Below are 22,719 nucleotides of genomic sequence, written 5' to 3' on the forward strand. Positions count from 1 at the left end.
CTTTTAATACTTTTATTCAGCAAGGATTCATTAACTTGATATTTGAACTAGGCCTGTTCATAAAAGAATCTTAAAAAATAAAGTGTCACAGTTTCTACCAAAATATTAAGCAGCAAAAGCTGTTTTCAACATTAATAATAATAATAAAAGGTTCTTGAGCACCAAATCATATAATAGCATATTAGAATCATTTCTGGAGGATCATGTGACACTGAAGACTGTCTGCTGAATATTCAGCTTTGCATCACAGGAATAAATGACATTTTAAAATATATTACAAAGTAAACATTTAAAATTGTAATAATATTGTACAATATTACTGCTTTGTACTGTATTTTTGATTAAGCATATGTCGCCTTGGTGAACATAAGAAACTTCTTGCAAATAATATTTTTGACCAGTAGTGTGTATTTGTCCACACACTGAAGTCAACATCAGCAGTTCACGAGGGTTAACATTTTGACCCGTGCGCATGCGCACATCAAGTCACTGGTGTGCGGACAGAGCGCTAGTGCGCATGCGCACGCAAGTTTCAAGCTTTGTTTAGCAAGTGACGATCAAAATAGCGCAGTATACGACTCTGAACCTGAGGCTGTTTCTGACAGTTTTCGAATCTAATTTAGTACACTTTTGTACGCTTGGTGACATGCTTTTGAACAAAGTGTTAACATAATACGATCAAGATGACAGTGACTTTGTTTTTATTAACAAGCAGGTAGCGAATGCCGATCATGACCGAAGTGTCAGCTTGTTTGGGTGCAAAGCAGCGGATGGGAAGCGATACACGGGTCCAGTTGTCCTGTGCTGGGCGCACACACAGATCCCTCACACCCCGACCTCTCACCTGTAGATTTACTGAGCAGATTTAAAGTCTACACGCGATGGAAAGCGTTGGAAAGTTCGAGTTCAGCAGGAAGGACTTGATAGGACACGGCGCTTTTGCTGTGGTGTTCAAAGGAAGACATAAACAGGTAACGCTAAGATCTACATTTCGGAAAGCTGATGCCAGTTAAGCTGTATACTGCGACTTTTTATGTCATAACGTAAATCGATGTCTTTATTCACAGAAACATGATTTTGAAGTGGCGGTGAAATGCATTAACAAGAAAAACCTCGCCAAATCACAGTCGCTCCTGGGAAAAGAAATCCGGATATTAAAGGTGAGCTTCGTAGTTACGCTTTGTGTACGCACAGTTGTGCTCGCTATACTTTTAATGTTATTTATTTAATTGAATGTATTTGTTTATCTATTAAATATCCGCAGATGTATAGTAAACATTGCGAATCTCGACTTCTTGCTATCTGAAAGGCTTCTACGTGGGCCAAACAACGTTTAACTGTTAGCTGTTTATATAATCAGTGTAAAGGGTTTAGCAAATATCATCAGCTCCTTACAAAAGCAATTGCATCTATGACTTCTGCTCACTAATATAGTGAATGTGTGTTTTCACCAGGAGCTGAAACATGAGAACATTGTCAGTTTACTGGACTTTCAGGTATGTACCTACTAATTGTTTGCTATAGCTAGGGCAAAATTTAGTTGTTCTAACTGTATTTATAAGCCAACTGTGTTATCTCAGGTGGTTTCTAGTCTGTTGAAACATACAGCTTTTTCCATGTTACTAAAGATATTTATAACTCGAATATCGCATGGCCCAGTGTTGATGTTATGGCTACAGTTCTCTTCATCTGATTGGTTAAACGTTAAGGCCCGCCCCTGACGTCACGCCCTAGGTGCAATTTATCAGTAGTTTTAGCCATAGTGAATAGATGTGGGCTAAATATGACTCACCATGAGTAATGATTTCATGTTGCGTTCTCTTGCATCAGAAACAGTCGAATCCTTATCTAAATTTCACACTGGGCTCCGTGAGAGGCACAGAAAATGAATCATCTCAAATATCTCTTGTGGCTAAAGTACTAAAAGTAAACAGGCAATAAACAATGGCAGCCTTGACAGATGTCTATATGTCTTTTGAAGCATACACCTGACACCTGTGCATGCATTAGCCAGCACCTGCCAGCCAAGCACACCCATTTAACTGCCTGTCTCTATCATTTGCATACAGAACAGACGTTGTCTGATGTAGGATACCCTTATCAATGTATCTTAATGAATAGAGGACAGGACTCCAGGCAGTCAGGCTGATCTGATGACAGGTGGCTGTCTCAGGTGTGGAGAGATTAAAAAAAACAACACATTGTGTTACACCTTCCATCCTGCGGTGTTGTGCCCTTGAGCGAGTATGACAGGTTTAGATTGTTTGTACTGTTAAAATACCAGAAGACAAAATAAAAGAACAAATGAAGTTAAATTAAAAAAATAATTGTTGTATATTAGTTTAATTACGAATAAAATTATATAACCTATAATATATAATTTTATTTAATTAATTAATACATTTTAATTATAGTTTTAATATATAAATTAAAGGGGAAAACCATCAAAATAAAACACAACATAATATTTACCTGTATGTCATTGACCGATAAAAGGGGAGTTTCAACATGTTAATGTTTTGTTAAATTATTGAAATATTAACTTAAAATCTCAGGGGGTGTTTAAATATATCACAAGTCAAAGGGCTTCAGCTGACACAAAAGTTAGGAAGTCTCAGATCTAAATTAAGGTATAATTAAAATAAATTGTTAATTAAATGATTATTTTTAGTGTAGCTGCAGTACTTCACTGCACAAGGCATCTAGTCCCAGATTGCTCTTTTAAATTGTAACTTTTCACTGAATTGCAGTTGAACGAACCACTCTGTATAATAAATCAAACCTCTCACCACAATATCCTCATAGAATGACCTGACACTAATAATTCATGCTCACTCCATCTTGCTTCACACACTGTTAGAACTGAAACAGGTGCATCTGATACTACACAAGCTTGCAATTATAGGACCACCCCCTTTAACTGGCTCCAGTATCAGTCTAATTTACATCTGGCCAGCACTTACAGGGTTTGTCTTGGGTTTGTCCACCAGGGTCAATCTGCTGTTCAGCAGACAGCCGTCAAGCAGTAGATCCACCTGACAACACAATGTGCACAGGTTGATGGCAGCTGTCTTGCATGAAAGCTGAAAAATAGCACAGGAAATAACACTTGCGCTTAGTCAGTGAAACCCAACTCTCATCCCCCATATCACACTCATGGAAACCTTTAACTTTCTTTATTAAGCTTTATGTTGTTTTAGTCTTTTGTTGTTGCAAAACTCCTTTGCATTGTGTGCTAATGGATCATAATGTTTTGACAGTCGTCTCCAGGGCCTGGTTAATATGTCTGCTCTGTAGCCTTGGGCAGGGCTTTACTTAGTTTACTTTGCATTACTGCTGATGGCCTGGTTTCATTTCTCACTGGTTCAACACACACACACACACACACATACAGGGCAAGCTTAACTTTAAACCTTTATCCATAATAATTGTTTCACTCTTATAAAATAGCTGTTACACAACTTTGGAGTCATAAGGAACTGTTATCTTTTATGAAACAATTCTGTTTGCTTGTGTAATATGCTATTTAAATAGACATGCTCACTAAAGCACGCTGCTCCCAACAGTCTGTCACGCCGGCCGGCTGCTGATCTGTACGTCAGTCAGCTGTGGGTAATAACACCTCCTTCTTCTGTCCTGACTGTGGCAACACGCAGGCCCTGCATGGACTTCGGCCAAATGGGACCTTTGTTGCACAACAAGCGGGCCAAGTAAATGCCTCATTCAGACTGGTCACCATGGCTCTTGGCCTGGGTGTGGACATATTGATTTGCTTCATTAAACTTTTCAGAAGCAGAATTTCTACAGTAATATACACGGACATGAAGGGGTAACAAACCATCTAGAATCCACATCAGGTTTGATTATGCAGGCTAGAAGTCAAAGGCCATTTTTGAGGTGGTTTCTCCTAGTCACTATTACACTACAAGAGCCTCTCAGTAGTCTTGATTTGGTCAGTAAAGAGCATTTTGTTGCACTGTGTGTGTATTTATTTTGTGCACTGATTAGCATAAAAGCATAGTATCTTCAGTAGTCTGAGATAGAAACGTCTTTCAAGCATGCTTGGTATACAGACAAGGGTTTGAAATACGGCCAAATATATTACTATTATTAAATGAACACAGTTGGACATCCACACGATTCATCAATAATAAGAATAAGAATAATGATAAGAATAATTATTATTAATTATTGTAATTATTATAATTATGTTTTATGAATGTATTTATTATTATTAATTATTTGTAATTGGTTTTGAATAAGTGTAATATTAATTTAAATAACCAATATTAATTATTAAATATAATAATAATTATTTTTATTATTATTTGGTAATGTTTTTCTTGTTATTACTTCATACTCATTTTACATTTCTTTTAAATTTGCAACGGTTATTGTAATTAATTTACAACAATTTTATAAACAGTTTATAATTAGTAATAGTAATAATAATAATAATAATAATAATAATAATAATAATAATTATTATTATTATTATTATTATTGTTATTATTATTATTATTATTGTATTGTTTGGACTTTACAAATGAAATACAGCACCATATGAATTAAGCAGTTTAATTTTTAGCTTGAACAGACTGTTTGAAACCAACTTTAAACCAAAAAGAAAAAAAAAAACTATAGCTACATAATAACCTCCTGTGCATGACATTTTCCTGCCCTACGTACCCATTAAAGTTTTTACAAAAAAGAAAAAATCTAACATAATAAGATATTTCTGTGCCTGAAAGAGTGCATACAATATGTAATGAAATGCAGGCACACACTGTGATTTGTATTGCTTGTGAGTTGACGCTATAATAACAGACTATTCATAGAAAGCTTAGGTGAGTGAAGGCTTTGTATGATGAGTCAGTGTGAGTCAGTGACATCTGTTGTGAGTCCAGCCCGAGGTCTGTCCTCATCTAGACAATGAAGAGTTCGTGCCATGGCTGTCACGTGGCATGTTGCTGGGTGTTTCTTTAATATAATCAATTGTAAATGTTTAATGGTGCGTCACATGTCTTTGTCTGCAGGAGATATCGGGATGTGTCTATCTTGTCATGGAGGTGAGTCAAGATGGCGAGCTGCACCTCTCACATACCCACTGTAAACCTCAAAATAGACTTGTGATGTAGAGAAAAATATCAGAGGTCAAATTTCACCTCCCCTTGCAGGATGTCCTTTATGCTAAGCTTAATTCAAACCTCTCTGTTATTATTGTCAGCATAAAGCCATTTGAAGCCCTTGTGTTATTGTGATTATTTTTATTTTTTTTGAAGAGAGTTTGTTTTGTGTTGACTGTACATTTACAGTGTTTGTTTGTTTCCTCTTACAGTACTGCAATGGAGGAGACCTGGCTGAGTATTTACACTGTAAGTACACTAGCCTCATTTCAACCTGTCATCTGTACTTCACCATTAAATGTGCTACTGGTTGTTACAGATTAGGAAATTGTTATAATTACAGCTTAGTAAATAATAGCTTTGGATAATTGTACAAGTGAGGTGTCTAATTTTTCCATGTTGTTATACCTCCGTGGTCTATTTCTGTAGCTGGTCAGAGTAGACATAGTTTAGTGCAGATTGTATTGTAGAACCTTTACACAGACTTTGGAGCAGCACAGAGGCTCCACAACACAATGATTTGAACCTGTCCTGTATGCAGTTGTTGGCAAATTGAGATGTATTAAGAATACTGGCCAATACTAATAATTATTTTAATTTCATAGTTGATATTGAAAAGTGTATTGTTTCTACGACATCATAAAAATGTAAATGCAAAAACCTAAATCCAGCTAATAAATGCAAAGTAAAAGTGAAAGTAAATTTAGGCATCACAACATTGTAATGTAAACTGTGAAAATTAATAAATTACATTTAACAGTGTTACTAAATGATTAGTGTTTTTACAGTGTTTAGATATAATATAATATAATATAATATACTATTATGTATTATAAATATTGAAAATGGGCATGACCAGTTGAATAGCCAATATCAGACAATATATATCCAGTAGCAGCTGATACTGAATAAAAAAATAATATTGTCTGTATGTCTGTAAATGATATATGATGTATATATGTATGTGTGTATATATATGTATATACATATACTAGTATTGTTTGTTTGTTTTTACTATTTTGAATAAGCTTTTATTTTTATATTTTCTTTTTAATTTGATATATTTCCGTTTTAGTTAAATTTAAATTTATTTCTAGATATTAATTTTAGTGCTTCAACTTCAATTTTAAAGTTGTGCTAAAGTAAAAATTCAAGTTGACTTCAATTTTAGTGTTTTAATCAGCTTATTTCAATTTCATCATATTTCAGTTAGTCACCAAGGCAACATTTCTGATTTTGTTAGTTTTTCATCTGATGTTTATCTTTTATTTTAGCTTTAAGTTAACAAAAATATTTGAATAGTTTTAATGAATTATAATAAGCATGCTTGATATATTGTCCTTCTGTGTCCTTTTTAGAATAACATTTCTGCATTGTTTATTCATCAACATCTTGTTGATTTACAAAAGGATGATGCATCCTAAAGTTTATATAATAAAGATTGATTGTTGACAGAATTTTAGACCAAAGTCCGTTTTTTCGAAGGTTGAAGCCTCAAACTTTCTTTGGCCTTGGACTCGCTCTTGAAACTGCAGAGACATTTTCAGCAAACAAACAACTTGCCTGATCTTTCCAGAGAAAGATAATTCAGGACCTCTGAGAATAGCTTGTTTTACACATGTGCTGCCACAAATAGAGCCCCTTTGGAAGTGGTCTCATCCGCTCACAGCACACACACACACACACACTTCTTCAGAGTTAAAATACATCTTCATCTAACCATAAAGATTCCAGGGTGGCTACATTTACCATGTTTGCATTGGCCACTCTTATTTTAAGCCGTCAGATTTGTAGCGTTGTTAGGTCCCATGCCAGCCTCATCAGGGGTCGTGTTTGCCTTCACCCGCTAACCTCTTGCCACAGACTCCAAGATCCCCTGCTGAAACTCAAGCCCCAGCCTGACCTCATCCACCTGTCAGTCTGTTATCTGCCCTGTCCTGCAGTGGAAAAACATGGGGGCTAAAAATAAGACTGAAACAAGCATGTTTTGAGGGGAAGGAAAGAGGTGACCCGAGAGAGGGGGTGGGTGGGGGTGGGGGGCTTGGGTTCTTGGAGGTGGATGCCAGCCAGACTTCTTGTTTTTGCTAGATGCCAACTCTTTGTAAACATATTGTAATATCCCACAATTCAAAGTGTTTTCATCAGAATAATCCTATTCTGAAATTAAAATGGTTATTGCTCCTAACTCTTTCTCCATAGCTAAAGGCTCTCTGAGCGAGGACACGATCCGTGTGTTGCTGCAGCAGTTAGCGGGAGCCATGAGTGTTTTAAGGAGTAAAGGCATCGTCCATCGTGACCTGAAGCCCCAAAACATTCTCCTTTCGTACAGCACTGGGCGCATGTCCAACCCCAACAACATCTGCATCAAACTGGGTGAGTGTGCCGGGTCAGAGTATACCTTCTACTGAAGGAAACGCAAAGACTGGTTAGGAACAGTTTGTACTGATTATGAGGCTATGAGATTATGAGTTATCAGCTTTGGCAGTGCTTGGTTGTGGTGTTTTTGTTCTTTTGTTATGACTGCGGTTTGTTTTAGGTGTTGACGACATTGTTCTGTTTGCTCTTGAGTGTTTTGTAGACACTACATAGCTGTGTAAAGTCAAACAGCTAAAAGACACTCACTGTACACAAAAAAGACACACACTGTAAACATTTGTGCACCATCTTTCACTACCAAAACAAGCGCTCAAATGTAGTGCTTAGCACCATACATTGATTTTTCTTTCTCTCTCCCTCTCTCTCCAGCTGATTTTGGCTTTGCACGGTATCTGCAGGGAAACACGATGGCTGCTACACTCTGTGGCTCTCCAATGTACATGGTGAGTGCTTGACATCAGGTTTTATATTATCCAAATTCTCAGGAAAATAGGGCTGCATGACTTGGGGAAAGAAAAATCTAATTGCAATTTCAATTTAAAATGTGATTAAAAAACTAAGTATTAATAAAAGTAAGTATTTTTATTATTTTATTAAAGTATTAAGATGATATTATCATTAATTAATGAAATTATTAAACAAAATTATAAATATTAATATTAATGAATATTATTTAATTTTTTCCCTGAAAAAAAGGTATTTAAGAAAAATATTGATTTTATTTTACAGCTATGGTTTTAATTTAGTCACCTTAAATCTTCTCTTTGGTTGGCAACCGCTGGTTTATAAATGCTTCTCCTTACAAGTATGGGAAGATGTTAGTGCGTATTGCATTCCTAAATGCATTGAACCGAGCTGCTCTGAGACACTGAAAACTCCAGATCATGAGCTGCATGTGTGTAAAAGAACATAGTGCCGCGCTTCACTCTAAAATACACGGCACATGTATTTATTTAATTAAATTGCAGCCTTTATGGATTTCATAATCCTGTAGCCCTACAGGAAATTTACAGTATATGTCACAATAAAGTACTGATTTTATTTCTCAAAATAAAATAACCAAGTGTTAGATATACAGACTTACTCTAGATATTTTTGAGTGACTACAGCAAAATACTGAGACTGCTACTCGTCTTGTTTATTTTTACAGGCTCCTGAGGTTATCATGTCACAGAATTATGATGCCAAAGCTGACCTGTGGAGTGTAGGGACCATCATCTACCAGTGCTTGACCGGCAAAGCCCCATTTCAGGTCTGTAACATACCCATCACTAGCAAAAACAGACTTGATGCATGACCCTAAAAGAGAAAGCATCTTTTTATCTGATATTCGCACTCATCTCGCTCCTTCATTTGTGGATGCTTCTGTGGTCATGGTTTTAAATTCTCCCCTATATATTCTTGGACTTCCTCTTTATACATTGTAGATTGATTTAATGGGAAAGTTCACTAAAAATTCAAATCCTTTCATCATTTACTCATCGTCATGTCTCAGGAAAAGACCAGAATTTAAGTTGTTATTCGCTGAAAAATTTTCATGGAAGAAAGTTTTAAAATGCTTTAGTCTTTTATGGTCACCAAGGCTACATTATAGGCTAAAATATTATAAAACACAATAACATTGTGCAATATTATTTAAAATGTAATATTTTATTTTAGATTCACATTTTTGTATATTTTATTGTATGCCTAATAGTATTGTTCAAAACAGCATTTATTCAAAATATTCATTCTTGCTGAATAAGTATTAATAAGCATAGAATTAAATTTGGGGTTTTTTTAACTACAAATTTTGAGTGGTAGCATATTGCTATCAAGGAGAAATGCAAGGAATGCCACCGAATGTTAGTGTCTACTGCGTCAGTCCTGATTGTTCTGGAACGCTTGAATTGCAGCTGGCTGGCACCACTTAGCTGTTTATGCCCCGTAGAGTGTGAAACATGATTGTGACATCTTACTGATAACAAAACCACATGCCTCTGCAACTAAACACACCCTCTAGTTTACTAACAAACACTCACACCCATAAATACACACATGCCCATTCACATGGGTGGCTTCTCTGTAGTCTCACTACCAGAACAGGGAGTTCTTCTTTTTTCTTTGTGATGATCATATTGCAAAATATGCATGTGTGTGTAGTTTGTTACTGCAATACTTCCACTGAATATTGCCTCAGGCTGGTCTTTAGTTTGTTTTTAAAATTCAAAACACAACGCGCATGCCATTAAGTATTATTTGGATTTTTCAGCTAAGCTTTTAGCCAGGTGCTGCTGTTAGCAGGGCTGATTTGTGGGTAAAGTTTACCCAGTTGACCCCTGGTTATACAGCTTCCAGAGTCCAGACGGCTAACATGTGAACCCCGTCTGATTACACGGTCACAACCACATCTATTTATGGGTTTGTATTTTTAGCTTTTAGAAGAAGTCCTGTAATGCAATGTCAGTCTGTGAATGGGTCAAGATGGGTCGCTGAGTTCATTTAGATCACAGTTGTCTCTATCCTAACCCGTGTGTTTATCTCCTCCTGCATGGAAATACTGCTTCAAGTGCTTGTTCCTGCAGCCATTAGAAAGCCTTTATGATTTGTTGAAACAGACGCTCAAGCTTAAGATTTAACCTCAGACCTGGAAAAAATGTGTTTACATCCCAAACAGCAAGAGTTTACGAAGATGAATGCAGTTATACCATGTTATGAACTGCTCAGTACTCACCACAAACTATAACTCAGTATTGTCCATTAAAGTTGTGCAGATGATCAAGAAGTAATAATGATGTCAATAAAATCTAAAATCTTTTCCAGGCGAATACTCCTCAGGAACTGCGGCAGTTCTATGAAAGGAACCGGAGCCTGAGTCCCAGGTAAGTGACCCTGAGGACGGTATGTTAGTCATCAGTCAACATGATCCAGTTTAGTTTGGCCACAACAGGCGCAAAGGTCCCAGGTGTCATAAATTTGACAACTTCAGATTACCTTTCAAAAGTTGTTTGGGGCTGGAGAGATTTTTTTCAAGAGAATAATACGTTTGTTCAGGAATAACGAAACTGAGCAAAAGTTATAATGTTACAAAAGATTTCTATTTCAAATAAATGCTATTCTTTTCTTTTCATAATCAGCATATCATAATGATTTCTGAAGGATCATGTGATATTTAGGTCCAGAGAAATGGCTGCTGAAAATTCAGCTATTCAGCTGTATTTTAAAGTCATTTTAAATTGTAATAATATTGCAGAATATTACTAATTTTACTGTGTTTTACAAATCTTATTAATCATATCTCATATTTATATGTTTTTGATAAAACCCCCACAGGATGCTGCAGTAGAACTAGTTTCTTTTCTCTCATTGTTTTTCCATATTCCCAGGATTCCACGAGAAACCTCCAGTCACCTCAGGCACCTTCTCCTTGGGTTGCTGCAGAGGAACCATGGGGAGCGCATGGACTTCGGTCAGTGGACAGACGTGCACAATCACACACTTGACTTTACAACACTTGTTAGCAAATCATAAAACTGAGACATTGTGTTTCAAGGAAATGATTATAATAAAGGGATTATGGTCTATTCTAGATGAATTTTTCCACCATCCTTTCCTGGAGGCTAGTACATCCATGAAGAAATGTAAGATTGTGATGTACATCACTTTGTTTATCCAGATCTGCTATAGTTTTGGTTGCAGTAAGATTTCAGTTTGTTCATTATATTGTTAGCCTCTCCAGTGCCCATGCCCGCCTATCCCAGCTCTGCCTCTGGGAGCTCCAGCAGCGGTTCCTCAAACTCTCGCCTCACTCCTACTCAGGTACCACAATAACAGCACGTGATGCATGAATTTTAGGATCTCTTTGAGGTGTACTGTGATTTTCATGCTCCATATATAGTGTATACAGTAGCATATAGCTACACTACCATTCAAAAGTTTGAGAAATTCATACTTTTATTCAGGAAGGATGCATTTAATTGTTCTTAAGTGACACTAAACATATTTATAATGTTAAAGAAAACTTCTATTTCAAAGAAATGCTGTTCTTTTGAACTTTCTATTCATCAAAGAATCCTTTTGAACAGTAATGTATATGAAGTTTTTTCGTGACAGTCTGAAACTGAAGCTCCGAGGCCCCTCCCTCAAACGAACCCCACACCATCTCCAGGTTCCCTGCTGAAAGACTCATCATCCTCAGACTCTGATGACTTTGTAATGGTGCCGGCTCAGTTCACCAGTAAGATGAGCTTTCGCACGCTTTGACCTACTTTGAATCCAAAGTAAAAGACAAAACTGCTTTATTTGCACAAATACTAAATCTCGATCTGATAACTCTTGCAGGTGAACTAGTCAGTGCAGGAGGGCAGGACAGTCTGATGCACAGCGGGTAAGTGGGTTTACATTTTTTCCATGCCTTTAAGTGTTAAAGTGACAGGGCTCACGCACATAGCATATGTAGTTAATTGTACTACCGTTCAAAAGTTTAAAGGTTTTTTTTAAGAAGTCTCTTATGAACATTAAGGTTGTAATGATTAAAATACTGTAAAACAGTAATATTGTGAAATATAAAATAAGTTTTTTATATATTTTTAACAAAAAAAATTATTTACTCCTGTGTTTTAGACATGTATAAACGATTATTTTGCAAATCAAGACATTAATTACAAATAGCTGGAAAATCAGTATTGTTACTGTTAACTAAAATTGCTATTAAAAATGTTAAAAAGGTTAATTAAACAAAGAGATATTTTAAATTTAAAAGTTAAATGGATAATTTAATCTAAAAAATAGACATTTTAGATTGAAAACTTCTATTTAACAAACTAAATTCAAACTTAATTTATTAGTTTTTTAAGTTTAAATTGAAGTACTAAAATTGCTACTAAAACTGAATTAAAAATTACTACTGTGATGGCAAAGTGAGCATCAGAGACTTCTTTCAGAAACATTAAGAAATCTTGCAAACCCACATTTTTAAAAAGTGCTGTAATTATACAGCAGAATGGTTTAAACATAACTGTGTACATGTCTTTGTACTATTTCTAGAAGCTTACTGATGGCTGTGGGTCGGACGCCATCATCCTCCCCATCTGTCAGAGCCTCCCCAAGCCCTTCCAGGTACTGTGTGTGTTTTAGTATGGAGATCAGCATTTAATACTGTAGAAACTGTAAAAACATAACACACACTCTCTCTGAAGGCGAGCAGCTCACATTAAACAATAGGCTTTGTTTGCATGTGTGAAGTGAGAGACTGCTGTCTGAGTTAACGTTACCGGAGAAAGCGGGAATTCTAGAGATGAATGTAATTCACAGACTACCAGGGAACAAATGGTTTAAATGTATGTTTGTGCACATGACATGCCAATCAATTTCAATTTAGGTGTGCTTTATTGGCATGACAAAAACTGTACATTTGTATTGCCAAAGCAGTTGCAGCTGGGCTGCTTACAAATAGTGTACATATGTATTAACAGAAAGAAAAAGAATAATAGTAATAATACAAATATATAAAAAGTATTAAGCATGTAGTGCAAAATGAATTAGTATTTAGGCAAAATATACATCTAAGTAATATAATACAGTAATATGGCATAACATGATCTAAATTTGCTGAAAACATCGGATCAGGGCAGGTTGAGTGTTTTCTCTTCTATGGTGACAGGCAGACACATATTGAGCAGCAAACACAGAGCAGTTCTTGTGTTCTCCTAACAGACACGGTTTCGATGGATCTGTTGTATTTTATCATAGAACACTGTCCGTATGTCCGTGTGTTTGGAGCATTCTGTTAGGAAGTGCAGTTCTGTTTCCATCTGATTCAGATCACAGTGTGAACATAGTCTCTGCTCCGGAGGAAGCCATGTTTTTCTGTGTCTGCCCGTCTTTATCATCAGCATGTGTCCGCTGAGTCTGTATCTGGTCAGCGTGCTTCTCAGTTTCTTATCTGACACTGTGTACAGATACTCTGCCATACTGTACTCTCTCTTTAGAACCAAATAGCATTGCATTTTACTCTGTTGTTGTGTTTGGGTTTGCCAGTGAGAGATGTAGTTCTGTTTGATTAGTGCAGTAATCTGACTGATTCTGATGTTGTGATTCAGAGCATCAGTAGATGTTAGTGAAGCATCAGGACTGAAGCTCTGGATCAGCTGAGGGAGGGGCTTGCTTTCTTTGCTCATCTCTTGGTATTGCAGGGCTTTATAATGATATGATTAGGGGTCACTGAGTTTCAGATGTTTCCAGAATTTAACTGCCCTTTTTTGTATCTTTATGATTAGAGGATATTTGCCTTATTCTGCCCTGCATGTGTTAGTTTTTTTCAGATTGTTCCAATTATTCCAAAATTGGTTTGTTTCACTGACTTTGAGTTGTTTTTGGGTGTATTGTGCTTTTTTGGTTCTGAGTGTATGTTTGTATTGTTTTAGTGTTTCACAGTAAAGAAGACGGTGTTCACGGTTTTTTGCGAATAGTTTGGCAGTCCTGATCAAACCAATTTTTGTCATTTTTGGGTATTTGTTTTTTTCCATTTTTTGTTTTCAATTTGGATTGTTTTGCTGATTTTTCAAATATGTAATTTAAACCTTTGACCGCAAGATTGACACCTTCATTAATGTTTTCAGCCCATCTGTATGGATTTCTGATGTTGTACAGTTTACTGGGCTTTGTGTTAATGTTATTTTCAGTATTTTTGAGATACACAGTGATTTGACTGTGATCAGACAGAGGGGTTAGTTCTCTAACAGTGAATGATCTGAGAGACGAAGGATTTATGTCTGTTATCATATAATCAGTTGTGCTGTTCCCCAGAGGTGAGCAAAATGTGAATCTCCCTAAAGTGTCTCCTCGTAACCTACCATTGATGATATACAGACCCAGGCTTTGACAGAGCTGCAGGAGGTCTTTCCCATTCTTATTTACTATATGATCATGGTTATTTCTGTAGATATGGGAGAATGTGTTATTAATAACAGTCAGTTTGTTGTTGATGTATTTGCTCCCTTGTGTGTCGGTGAAGTCCGGCTGTAGTCCTGTTCTTGCGTTCAGGTCTCCACAGATGAGCACATTTCCCTGGGCCTGGAAGTGGCTTGTCTCTTCCTCTAATGTGGAGAACGTGTCTTCGCTGTAGTAGGGGGACTCTGATGGCGGGATGTATATGGCACACAGGTATATATCTTTTCTGGATGGGAGCAGTTCCTTGTGGATTTTAAGCCAGGTGTAGTATTTGCATTGCTTTACTGTGTTGATGTGGTTGTGGAGATTTGTCATCCTGAGTCTCTTCTCTGTCGGACTGTGTTGAGTTTTTGTGATGGTAGGATGATTTCTCTGTAGTTGGGTGGGCAGTGGGTGATGGTGTCTGCCCTGCTCCATGTCTCCTGTAGAATTAGAAGATCCATCTCCTTGATCCTCTTCTGGAATTCTGTGTTTGAGCTCTTTAGCATTCAATCTTTGAATATTCCACATTGATATTGACAGAGTCAGTTTAAGAGTTCACGGTATAGAGCTCTTGTTTTCAAAAATAGAGGTAATCCTTTTCTAATGTAATATAAATTTTTGAAAAAGTAAAGTGTTTTTTTTTTTGGTGATTGTTAGGCAGGTGTTTGCATGCTGTGTGGACTCTCATCACCCCTTCTCTCTCACTCTTCCTCTCTAGGCCTCTGGAGTCGTGTGCCAGTAGTTACGCTCAGTCCATGCCTGTTCCAGTGCCGACACAAAAACACAACTACCAGAGGATGGAGCAGAATCTACAAGTGTCTGACAGGTTGGGTTTATTTCTATATCGCTCTCTCTCATATTAATTAGATACATAAATGCATTTGTGTTTCCCTAATGCATTCCTTTATTTATCTAATTTCAGGACAGAACCACCTGTACAACACTGCTGCTCAAACTGGGTTCCAACATGTGGGAGAATCAGGGCTTCCTCAGAATCAGGAGGATCCAGACCATATCTACCCTCCCCACAGGGTAAATAAAGCAGCTCACTGCAGACCTGGGTGTTGATTTGCATACATCACTAATAGAGGAAGAGACTCTAACTGTAGTTTTAATAGGAAGCTGGAAATAACAGAAATCTTTTGCAAATCCGTCTGAATCAAAATCATTTTTGAAAACCCTTAACACATTAACACAGTTATGGAGATCAGTGTTGTTTTTGTTAACTCAACTGAAATTAAAACTCTCCAACAAAAAATAAAAAAAACATAATCATATAGAATCATATAGAAGATCATATAGAAGATACTGATCATATAGAACTAAATCGAAAACTCAAATAAAAATAATTACAGCTATATATAAATGTTATATGAATAATAAATATTTACTAAAATTAAAATGAAATGAAAAATATAAAAATAAAAGCTCAGGGTTTTTTTCCCCAAGGATATTCAAAATATCTGTAAATAATAAAATTACATATAAACATAATAGAAGATACAAACAAAAAAAAAAACACATATAAGATACTTATCATATAAAATATAATAAACTGATGTGTTGTTTTTTTTCCTTTTTCAGTGGGAAATGTTCCGGAAACACCCAATCAGCCTGAACCTGTTGGCAGCAGGACAGGGTTGCATACCGCAGGTAAAATACCATTTCACTGCATATCAATTTGATTTTTAAGATTTCTCGTTCTAACTTTCCAACTGTCTCTCAGATGTGTATAAACAGCCCGGTCAGGTCTCTCCTCTCTTCACTGACATCACAGCCATGGACAAAAACCAAACCCACAGACTTCGAGGTCATCGGCACAATCCAGAATCGGTTGTGCACAGAGTGAGTAACTGTAACATAATAAAGCATAGCATAGCATAGCATAACAACATATAAAAACAGCTCCATCACCATAGTCATTAGATTTAACACAGAGCTATGTATAAAACATGATTGCATTTAAAACGCATTTATCTGAGTATTTGGCCAGTCTTTTAGGTATGATATTAAGTTTTTCTTTTTTTCTTTTTTTTTTTAAGGAAATTAATACTTTTTTTTCAGTGAGGATGCATTAAATTGATCAAAATAGACTGTAAATATATTTCTAATGTTACAATTTAAATAAATTCTGTGCTTTGTGAACTTTCTATTTATTAAAGGATCCTGAAAAAAAAGTATCAGGCTTCCACAAAAATATTACTGTTTTCAACATTGATAATAATAAGAACTGTTTCTTGAGCAGCAAAGAAGCATATTAGAATGATTTCTGAAGGATCATGTGACACTGAGGACCAGTGTAATGATGCTGAAAATCCAACTACATTTCATTTCAGTGGGATTTGGGTCGGCGACCCATCTCTGGTCAAACTCCAAGTGCAGCGTTGGTTCAGAGAGGCCTGATCACCCGAAACAAGACCATGTCTGACCTGAATGATCTGGCACAGTACCCAGCTACAGGGCCCCGCGTGCCACTTCTCAGGCCAGCGGAAAGAAGGGACACCGTCAAAAGGTATTAGTCAACTTGGCTTTAGTTGAGGGTGAAGAAAGCTTATGATGCAGTAATGATGATAATTTATATTTTATCATCAGCACTGGAATCACTGCTGTGATATGATTGCTGTTAGATGAGTTTGTTCCCTAGAGCTGTGTTTATGGGTCGTTTGTGTTGTTGTAGGTCATTAAGTACCGGCCGTCTCTCAGATAAGCTGCTGAAGGCTGTGTTTGGACATCAGTTTGACACGGGCAGCTGTGAGAGCTTAAATTCAGAGAAACCCATGGACACAACAGGTAGAGCTCTTTATTTTTTATTTTATTTTATCTTGTCTTATCCAGTAATCACAAATGACTATAATGGTTATTGAAATGTTGTGGAAATTCATTGATATGGTTTCTTTATATCTGCAGTTAGTCATAGATAATGTTTAAAAAATTCCATTCTGTTTAAAATGGCATTGTGTCCTGATCTCTCTCTAGCACCCCCTGGTGTCAGTGATGGCTCAGGCAGCCCTGCTGGAGTTGTGTTCATGCTGGGCTCTCCTGAATATGGACACACACCTCCTCACGCCACTCGACCTAGACGCTTCTCAGGTGACACTTCCATGATTTTTCTTTACGAGACTAAAAAACAAGAGTTATATATTCATGTTATTGTATCTGTTGTACTCACAATTTATCTTCAATTCACCACATTTGCTGTTGAAGTGGGCACTCCTAGCCCAACAAGCCCTGGCTGGACCTACGGTCATTTGCACGAGGCTTACAGCTCACCTGATAGTCTGCGATATGGTTACACAGATGCCATGGCAAAAAACCTATGTGAGGGTGTGGCCTTTGTGCCACCTGAACTGCCAGAGGAGACACTCATGGAGGTAAAATAATTGGGCTAATACATTATGTATGAAGGATACAATCAATTAGACAGTTAGCCAGATAGTTATCATATTAAAATAAAGGATGACCAAGATGGTCTTGCATCATCCTGAAGGGGTTTTGTAACATTATAAATGTATTTACTAAAAATCTGTTTTAATGCATTATTGCTGAATAAAAGTACTAATTAATAATAAAAAACAACTTCTGACCCCAAACTTTGGAAGTTGTAGTGTATATGAGCATAGAATTTCATTGTTGACCAATCAGAACTGAGTATACTATTTTATTCTCGTTATTGTGTCACCTGGTATTATGTGTTTTATTGAAAGTTAATTTCAGAATGTGATGTCTACCTCTTCTTCACCACAGGAGGGGCATACAGACTTGCTGAGCCAACTGCGCTTTATTTTAGCCTTTGCCCACTGCATCACAGAGGTCGCTGGAACAAAGGACAGTGGGATTGAAAGGAATATGGCACTTGATGCTTCATTCTTAGAGCAGAGCATGGTGGCCGACCAAATCAGCCTGCTGAGCCGTGAGTGGAGGTGAGATCTGATTCAGTCACATGCATAAACACACACACTCACACACACACACACACACACACACACACACACACACGTGTGAAGTCTGTGTTATGTACACTATACACTGTGAGTGATGTGCACATGTGTATGTAGCTCTGCAGAGCAGCTGGTCCTCTATATGAAGTGTGCTGAGCTGCTGTCCTCTGCACTTCACACAGCGATGGCTGGGATCAAAGAAGGCAAACTCTACCCATCAGGATCTGTTAAACAAGGTACATCATAGAAAGTTAGAAAAACTAGAAACAGCCTTTATATAAAATAGTTAAAATTGTAAAACTTGCATTTGATCAATAAAAAATTGCATTTACTGTAATTAAGACAGTCATTTTATCTCATGTTATGTACTTGCAGTAGTACGTAAGCTGAACGAGATGTATAAGAAGAGTGTGAACTCCTGCCGTTCTCTCACTGAGAAACTCCAGCTCTTCTTCAGCAGCAAACAAAGACTGATGGACCGCATCAACAGCATTACTGCCGAGAGACTCATCTACACACACACCATTCAGATGGTATGAACATAAACGCATTATGTTTCTTATAATATAAGGAGAAACATACGAGTGTCATATCACTAATACAGAGTATGAATTGCGTTACTTATGTGATCAGGTACAGACAGCAGCACTGGACGAGATGTTTCATCACGGAGAAACCTGTGTAGAGCGATACCATAAGGCCTTACTGCTGATGGAGGGTCTGTCCTTAATTATTACAGAGACTGCAGATCTAAACAATATCAACAAATGTAAGCATGATACGCATAGACTACCATTCAAAAGTTTGGGGAAAGAAATTAATACATGCATTAATATGATCAAAAGTGACAATAAAGACATTTATGATATTACACAAGATTTCTATTTCATAGATAGATAGATAGATAGATAGATAGATAGATAGATAGTGGCTGCTGCAAATCCAGCTTTTCTGTCACAGGAATTATATATATATTCAAATATAAAAGTTATTTTAAATTGTAAAAAAATTATTTGACTCATCTCTGAGTTTGTCTGTCTGTAGGTAAACAGTGTATTGAGCGGCGGCTCTCCTCCCTCCAGCCCAAAGGATGTGTGTGATAAACCCTCGTTGTTTTTGCTCTGCATCAAACCCACAACATCTACATCTCATTTCATCCCAGTTGACATTTGAAATTCTGTAAGAGAAAAAATCACACTCACCCACTCATTAAAAATGTGATACTTGGCTTCCAAAGCCAAAAAAAAAGGTGAGAAAAGACTTTTCATAATAGACAGAGATGAAATCTCTATTGATATATGTATATATAAACAAAAGCAACATCTGCAGACTTAAACATCTGTTTTGTTCACAATAGATGTTTAAATGCTTTGACCTCTGAATCTACACCAATGCATGATGGCACTTACAATGTTAAAGCCAGTGTTGGAGTCTGAATGAGTAACAGCTTGGATGCTTTTCATTCTGTCGTACTAAAACATGCCTGTAGCATTAGTCTCATGAAGTTACATGGAATGATTCTGTTTTTGATGGACTTATTCTGCATGTTTTTGCATGATTCTGAGGAAATTATCTGCTGTATCTGAAGGGAATTCATAATAATGACTAATAATTAAACCTCTGTGGGCACCAGACCGTTGTTAAAATAGCAGCCGGTGGTGGATGTGTAGTATTCAGTGTTACATCTGTAAGGCTCTAATGTGGCAATTGACCAAAATTGTGGCAAACCTTTGTAGACCTACTGATAAAGACTGTCTTTGTGCTGTCATATGAGGTTGGAAAAAAATACTTGAGACTTGTATTATATTGACAATCATACTGTTATACTTGTGTGTGTGATAAAGTGAAGCACTTTATAAACCCTTTTGCCTTCTAGATGCCTGAAAAGAACCACTGCAGAGACAAGCCTAATGGCTCATTTCGGGTTAATTAACACCTGAAAGTCAAATGAAATGCAATACAAAGACAGTATCTTGAGTGTAGCATTTTATATTTATCTGTTTTAGCTGTCTGTCTGAAAGTGGTGTTTTAGTTTTCAGTTTGCTTTAGAATCTATTGCAAGTAAATGACTTTTGCAGAGCTTGCTGGGATGACTAGGTCTTTAGCTTTTATAGTGATTTGATAGTGCCTTAAATGACCTAGCATGTTTAATCTCACTGGACACTCAGAGACTTACAATCTGTTATACTTCCAGCGTTTCTTGTCATATTCATTTCTTGCACTATTTTTGCATTTTCCAATGGCAATAACTCTAAAGGTGTTTTTAACTTGAATGCTAAGAAGTTTCATATCAACGTTTTTTAAGGCATTTAGTCAGTTTTGTAGAATTATTGTGATGAATGTGCACACATTTTTTTTAGAATAATAGTTCTGTTAAATTGAGGACAATTAACTATTTTGTATATGTTGTTGTTGTTACAGTATTTGTGTTTTCTGGTGTTTTTGTCTTTTTATTTCCATTCACAAAGCCGAAATGCAAAATATGTGCAGAATGCATGTGGTATGGTTTTGTGTAATTGAATAAATTTCACTTTTATATTTACTTTGTGTACGTTGATTCATTTCGAAATATGCTATGAAAAGTCTTGTCTTTAAACAGTGACTGGAATTGTGGGTCTAGAATTAACTCCAATTTAACCATTTTTACCCCCTGGTAATAATGGTGGAAATGTTAAAATATTTTACGTTGCCAAGATTTTAAGGTATTAAAATGTGTGTTTTATGACTAATTCATATGGATTAATTACATATAATTTCGCATAATTAATTAATTATCATAATCAATCATGTAAAGTAGTAACTCGTAACAGCCATAGACAGTAAAAGAAACAGCACTGTAAGAAAACGAAGGGAAGCAAAACCTACGGTAGCCCCGCCCTTTCACATACGTCGCGCTTTCTTTCTGTGACGCGATTGGGCAAGAGCCCGTCAGTCAAGTAAACGTCACGCTCTGAATCGAGTGTTTCCGGGTATTCAGAGAAGAAAGAAAAAAAATCGGTCTATCTCCATGTTTCACAGAGAAATATCTGTCAAACGCCAATAACGGTTTTATTGAGCGTTGTGTTTGTAAGAGGGGAAACACAGGTGTTTTGTCACTTAGACTCAAGATAGAGCTACAGTGGATGGTCGGCGCGCGGGACGGTGATTTTACAGTAAGTGGCTCGTGTTGATGTTTGTGTTTAGCAGGCGAGCTAACGCTCAGCGAGCGGAAACTCAAACATATTCTTCTCTGTATGTTCGCATAAACTACACCACTACATATACTTAAAGGATACACACGGGTATGTTAAACGTGTTCTCGCTGGATAGGAATAGCTATGTGTTGATAAGCGGAGAGTGTGTGGGTTTGTTAGCAGTACGTTAGCAGGCTGTGGCTCACTGTGTCAGTCAGCCTTTAGAGCAGAGAGGGCTTTTCTAATAGTAAACACCGTGTTGTCAGTTCCACAGTGGAGGTTATTCCTTTCTAAAAGGTACCAAGGTAACTGCGTTCCCCCCGAAAATACCATAATTACTAGTGTAAAATCTTTAGGATAGGCCTAGATTAGGAATCTGTCAGAGGTTTTTCTATTACGTTGTTTCGTTTCTTTGTTGACAGTAGCAAAAAAAATACATTTATTGTAATAACAGCATCTGTAGTAATTGTAATTTTTTAGCTAAAGCCTTTGTTACCATGGGAAATTTCTGCGAGAGGTGCAGTAGATAGTCAATAGCTAATCGATACAGAACTGATTGTACTGAACGGCCAGGTCATTGTTTAAAAACAGCTTTACACAAAATCGTATTGTTATTGTTTATAATATTTTAATATCTTCATGCCTTGTAGTCGCATTTAGATTTGTGCAGCCGACAATATAAACAATCAAGTTGATATTTGTTAAATTGTCAGTATGCTGTATAGATATTTGTTTTACATTGATTTGTGAATATTGTGACGTTGTCTCTTTAGATTGGAATAGATTTGAGTAGTTTTTACGATCAAACCATTGTCCTTGTAATAAATACACTGTAAATCACCTTGGATGAGTGGTATATTTAGTAAATTTAAACAATTATTTTCAATAACTGATAATGATATTAAGACATCAATACTTAGATTTTTTTAACAAAAATATTTTGTAAAAAAATGTATCGACAAGGCTGTTTGTAGATTTAATAACTGACACAATGAGGTAATAACACTTAAAGCTGCAGTAGTAAGTTTTGCCTCTTTGTCGCTAAATTAGCTCATATCACATTTCTCAAATTATTAATGTTAACAACATAAGCATTGCATGACTATGAGTATAGTGTGTATTAGCGTGTAGATTTCAATTTCTGTACAGTCTATAATTGTCATGCCATTCAAATTTTATATTAATAAATTCTTT

General features: G+C 36.5%; 2 protein-coding genes across 2 annotated transcripts in view; both read left to right on the forward strand.

Moving 5' to 3' along the window:
- Positions 1-503: 503 nt before the first annotated feature.
- Positions 504-20,894, forward strand: LOC109056437 (serine/threonine-protein kinase ULK1-like). Its single transcript, XM_042728996.1, has 28 exons — positions 504-971; positions 1,068-1,160; positions 1,455-1,496; positions 5,037-5,069; positions 5,339-5,375; positions 7,326-7,499; positions 7,872-7,945; positions 8,653-8,754; positions 10,305-10,363; positions 10,868-10,950; positions 11,072-11,122; positions 11,212-11,300; positions 11,595-11,718; positions 11,823-11,868; positions 12,528-12,599; positions 15,133-15,240; positions 15,337-15,446; positions 15,999-16,067; positions 16,141-16,259; positions 16,751-16,926; positions 17,092-17,204; positions 17,391-17,504; positions 17,619-17,785; positions 18,159-18,334; positions 18,470-18,588; positions 18,728-18,885; positions 18,986-19,121; positions 19,397-20,894. Exons 1-28 carry the CDS (start codon positions 882-884, stop codon positions 19,450-19,452), a joined length of 2,790 nt encoding a protein of 929 aa, XP_042584930.1. The 5' UTR covers positions 504-881; the 3' UTR covers positions 19,453-20,894.
- A 401-nt stretch (positions 20,895-21,295) lies between these two features.
- The window catches only part of LOC109094496 (E1A-binding protein p400-like), a 42,334-nt gene continuing 40,910 nt past the window's right edge, over positions 21,296-22,719 (forward strand). Inside the window, 1 exon segment of the mRNA XM_042728967.1 lies at positions 21,296-21,504. The gene's annotated coding sequence lies outside the window, so the exon portion shown is untranslated.

This window comes from Cyprinus carpio, chromosome B8 (assembly GCF_018340385.1).
Source record: "Cyprinus carpio isolate SPL01 chromosome B8, ASM1834038v1, whole genome shotgun sequence".
NCBI classification, from domain to species: Eukaryota; Metazoa; Chordata; class Actinopteri; order Cypriniformes; family Cyprinidae; genus Cyprinus; species Cyprinus carpio.

What these genes read in the sequence shown, in the direction of transcription:
- LOC109056437 (XM_042728996.1), top strand. Translation starts at nt 882, where the DNA reads ATGGAAAGCGTTGGAAAGTTCGAGTTCAGCAGGAAGGACTTGATAGGA. An exon ending in TCAGTTTACTGGACTTTCAG is followed by an intron (nt 1,497 to 5,036) that starts GTATGTACCTAC and finishes CTTTGTCTGCAG; the next exon opens with GAGATATCGGGATGTGTCTA. An exon ending in GACAGGGTTGCATACCGCAG is followed by an intron (nt 16,068 to 16,140) that starts GTAAAATACCAT and finishes ACTGTCTCTCAG; the next exon opens with ATGTGTATAAACAGCCCGGT.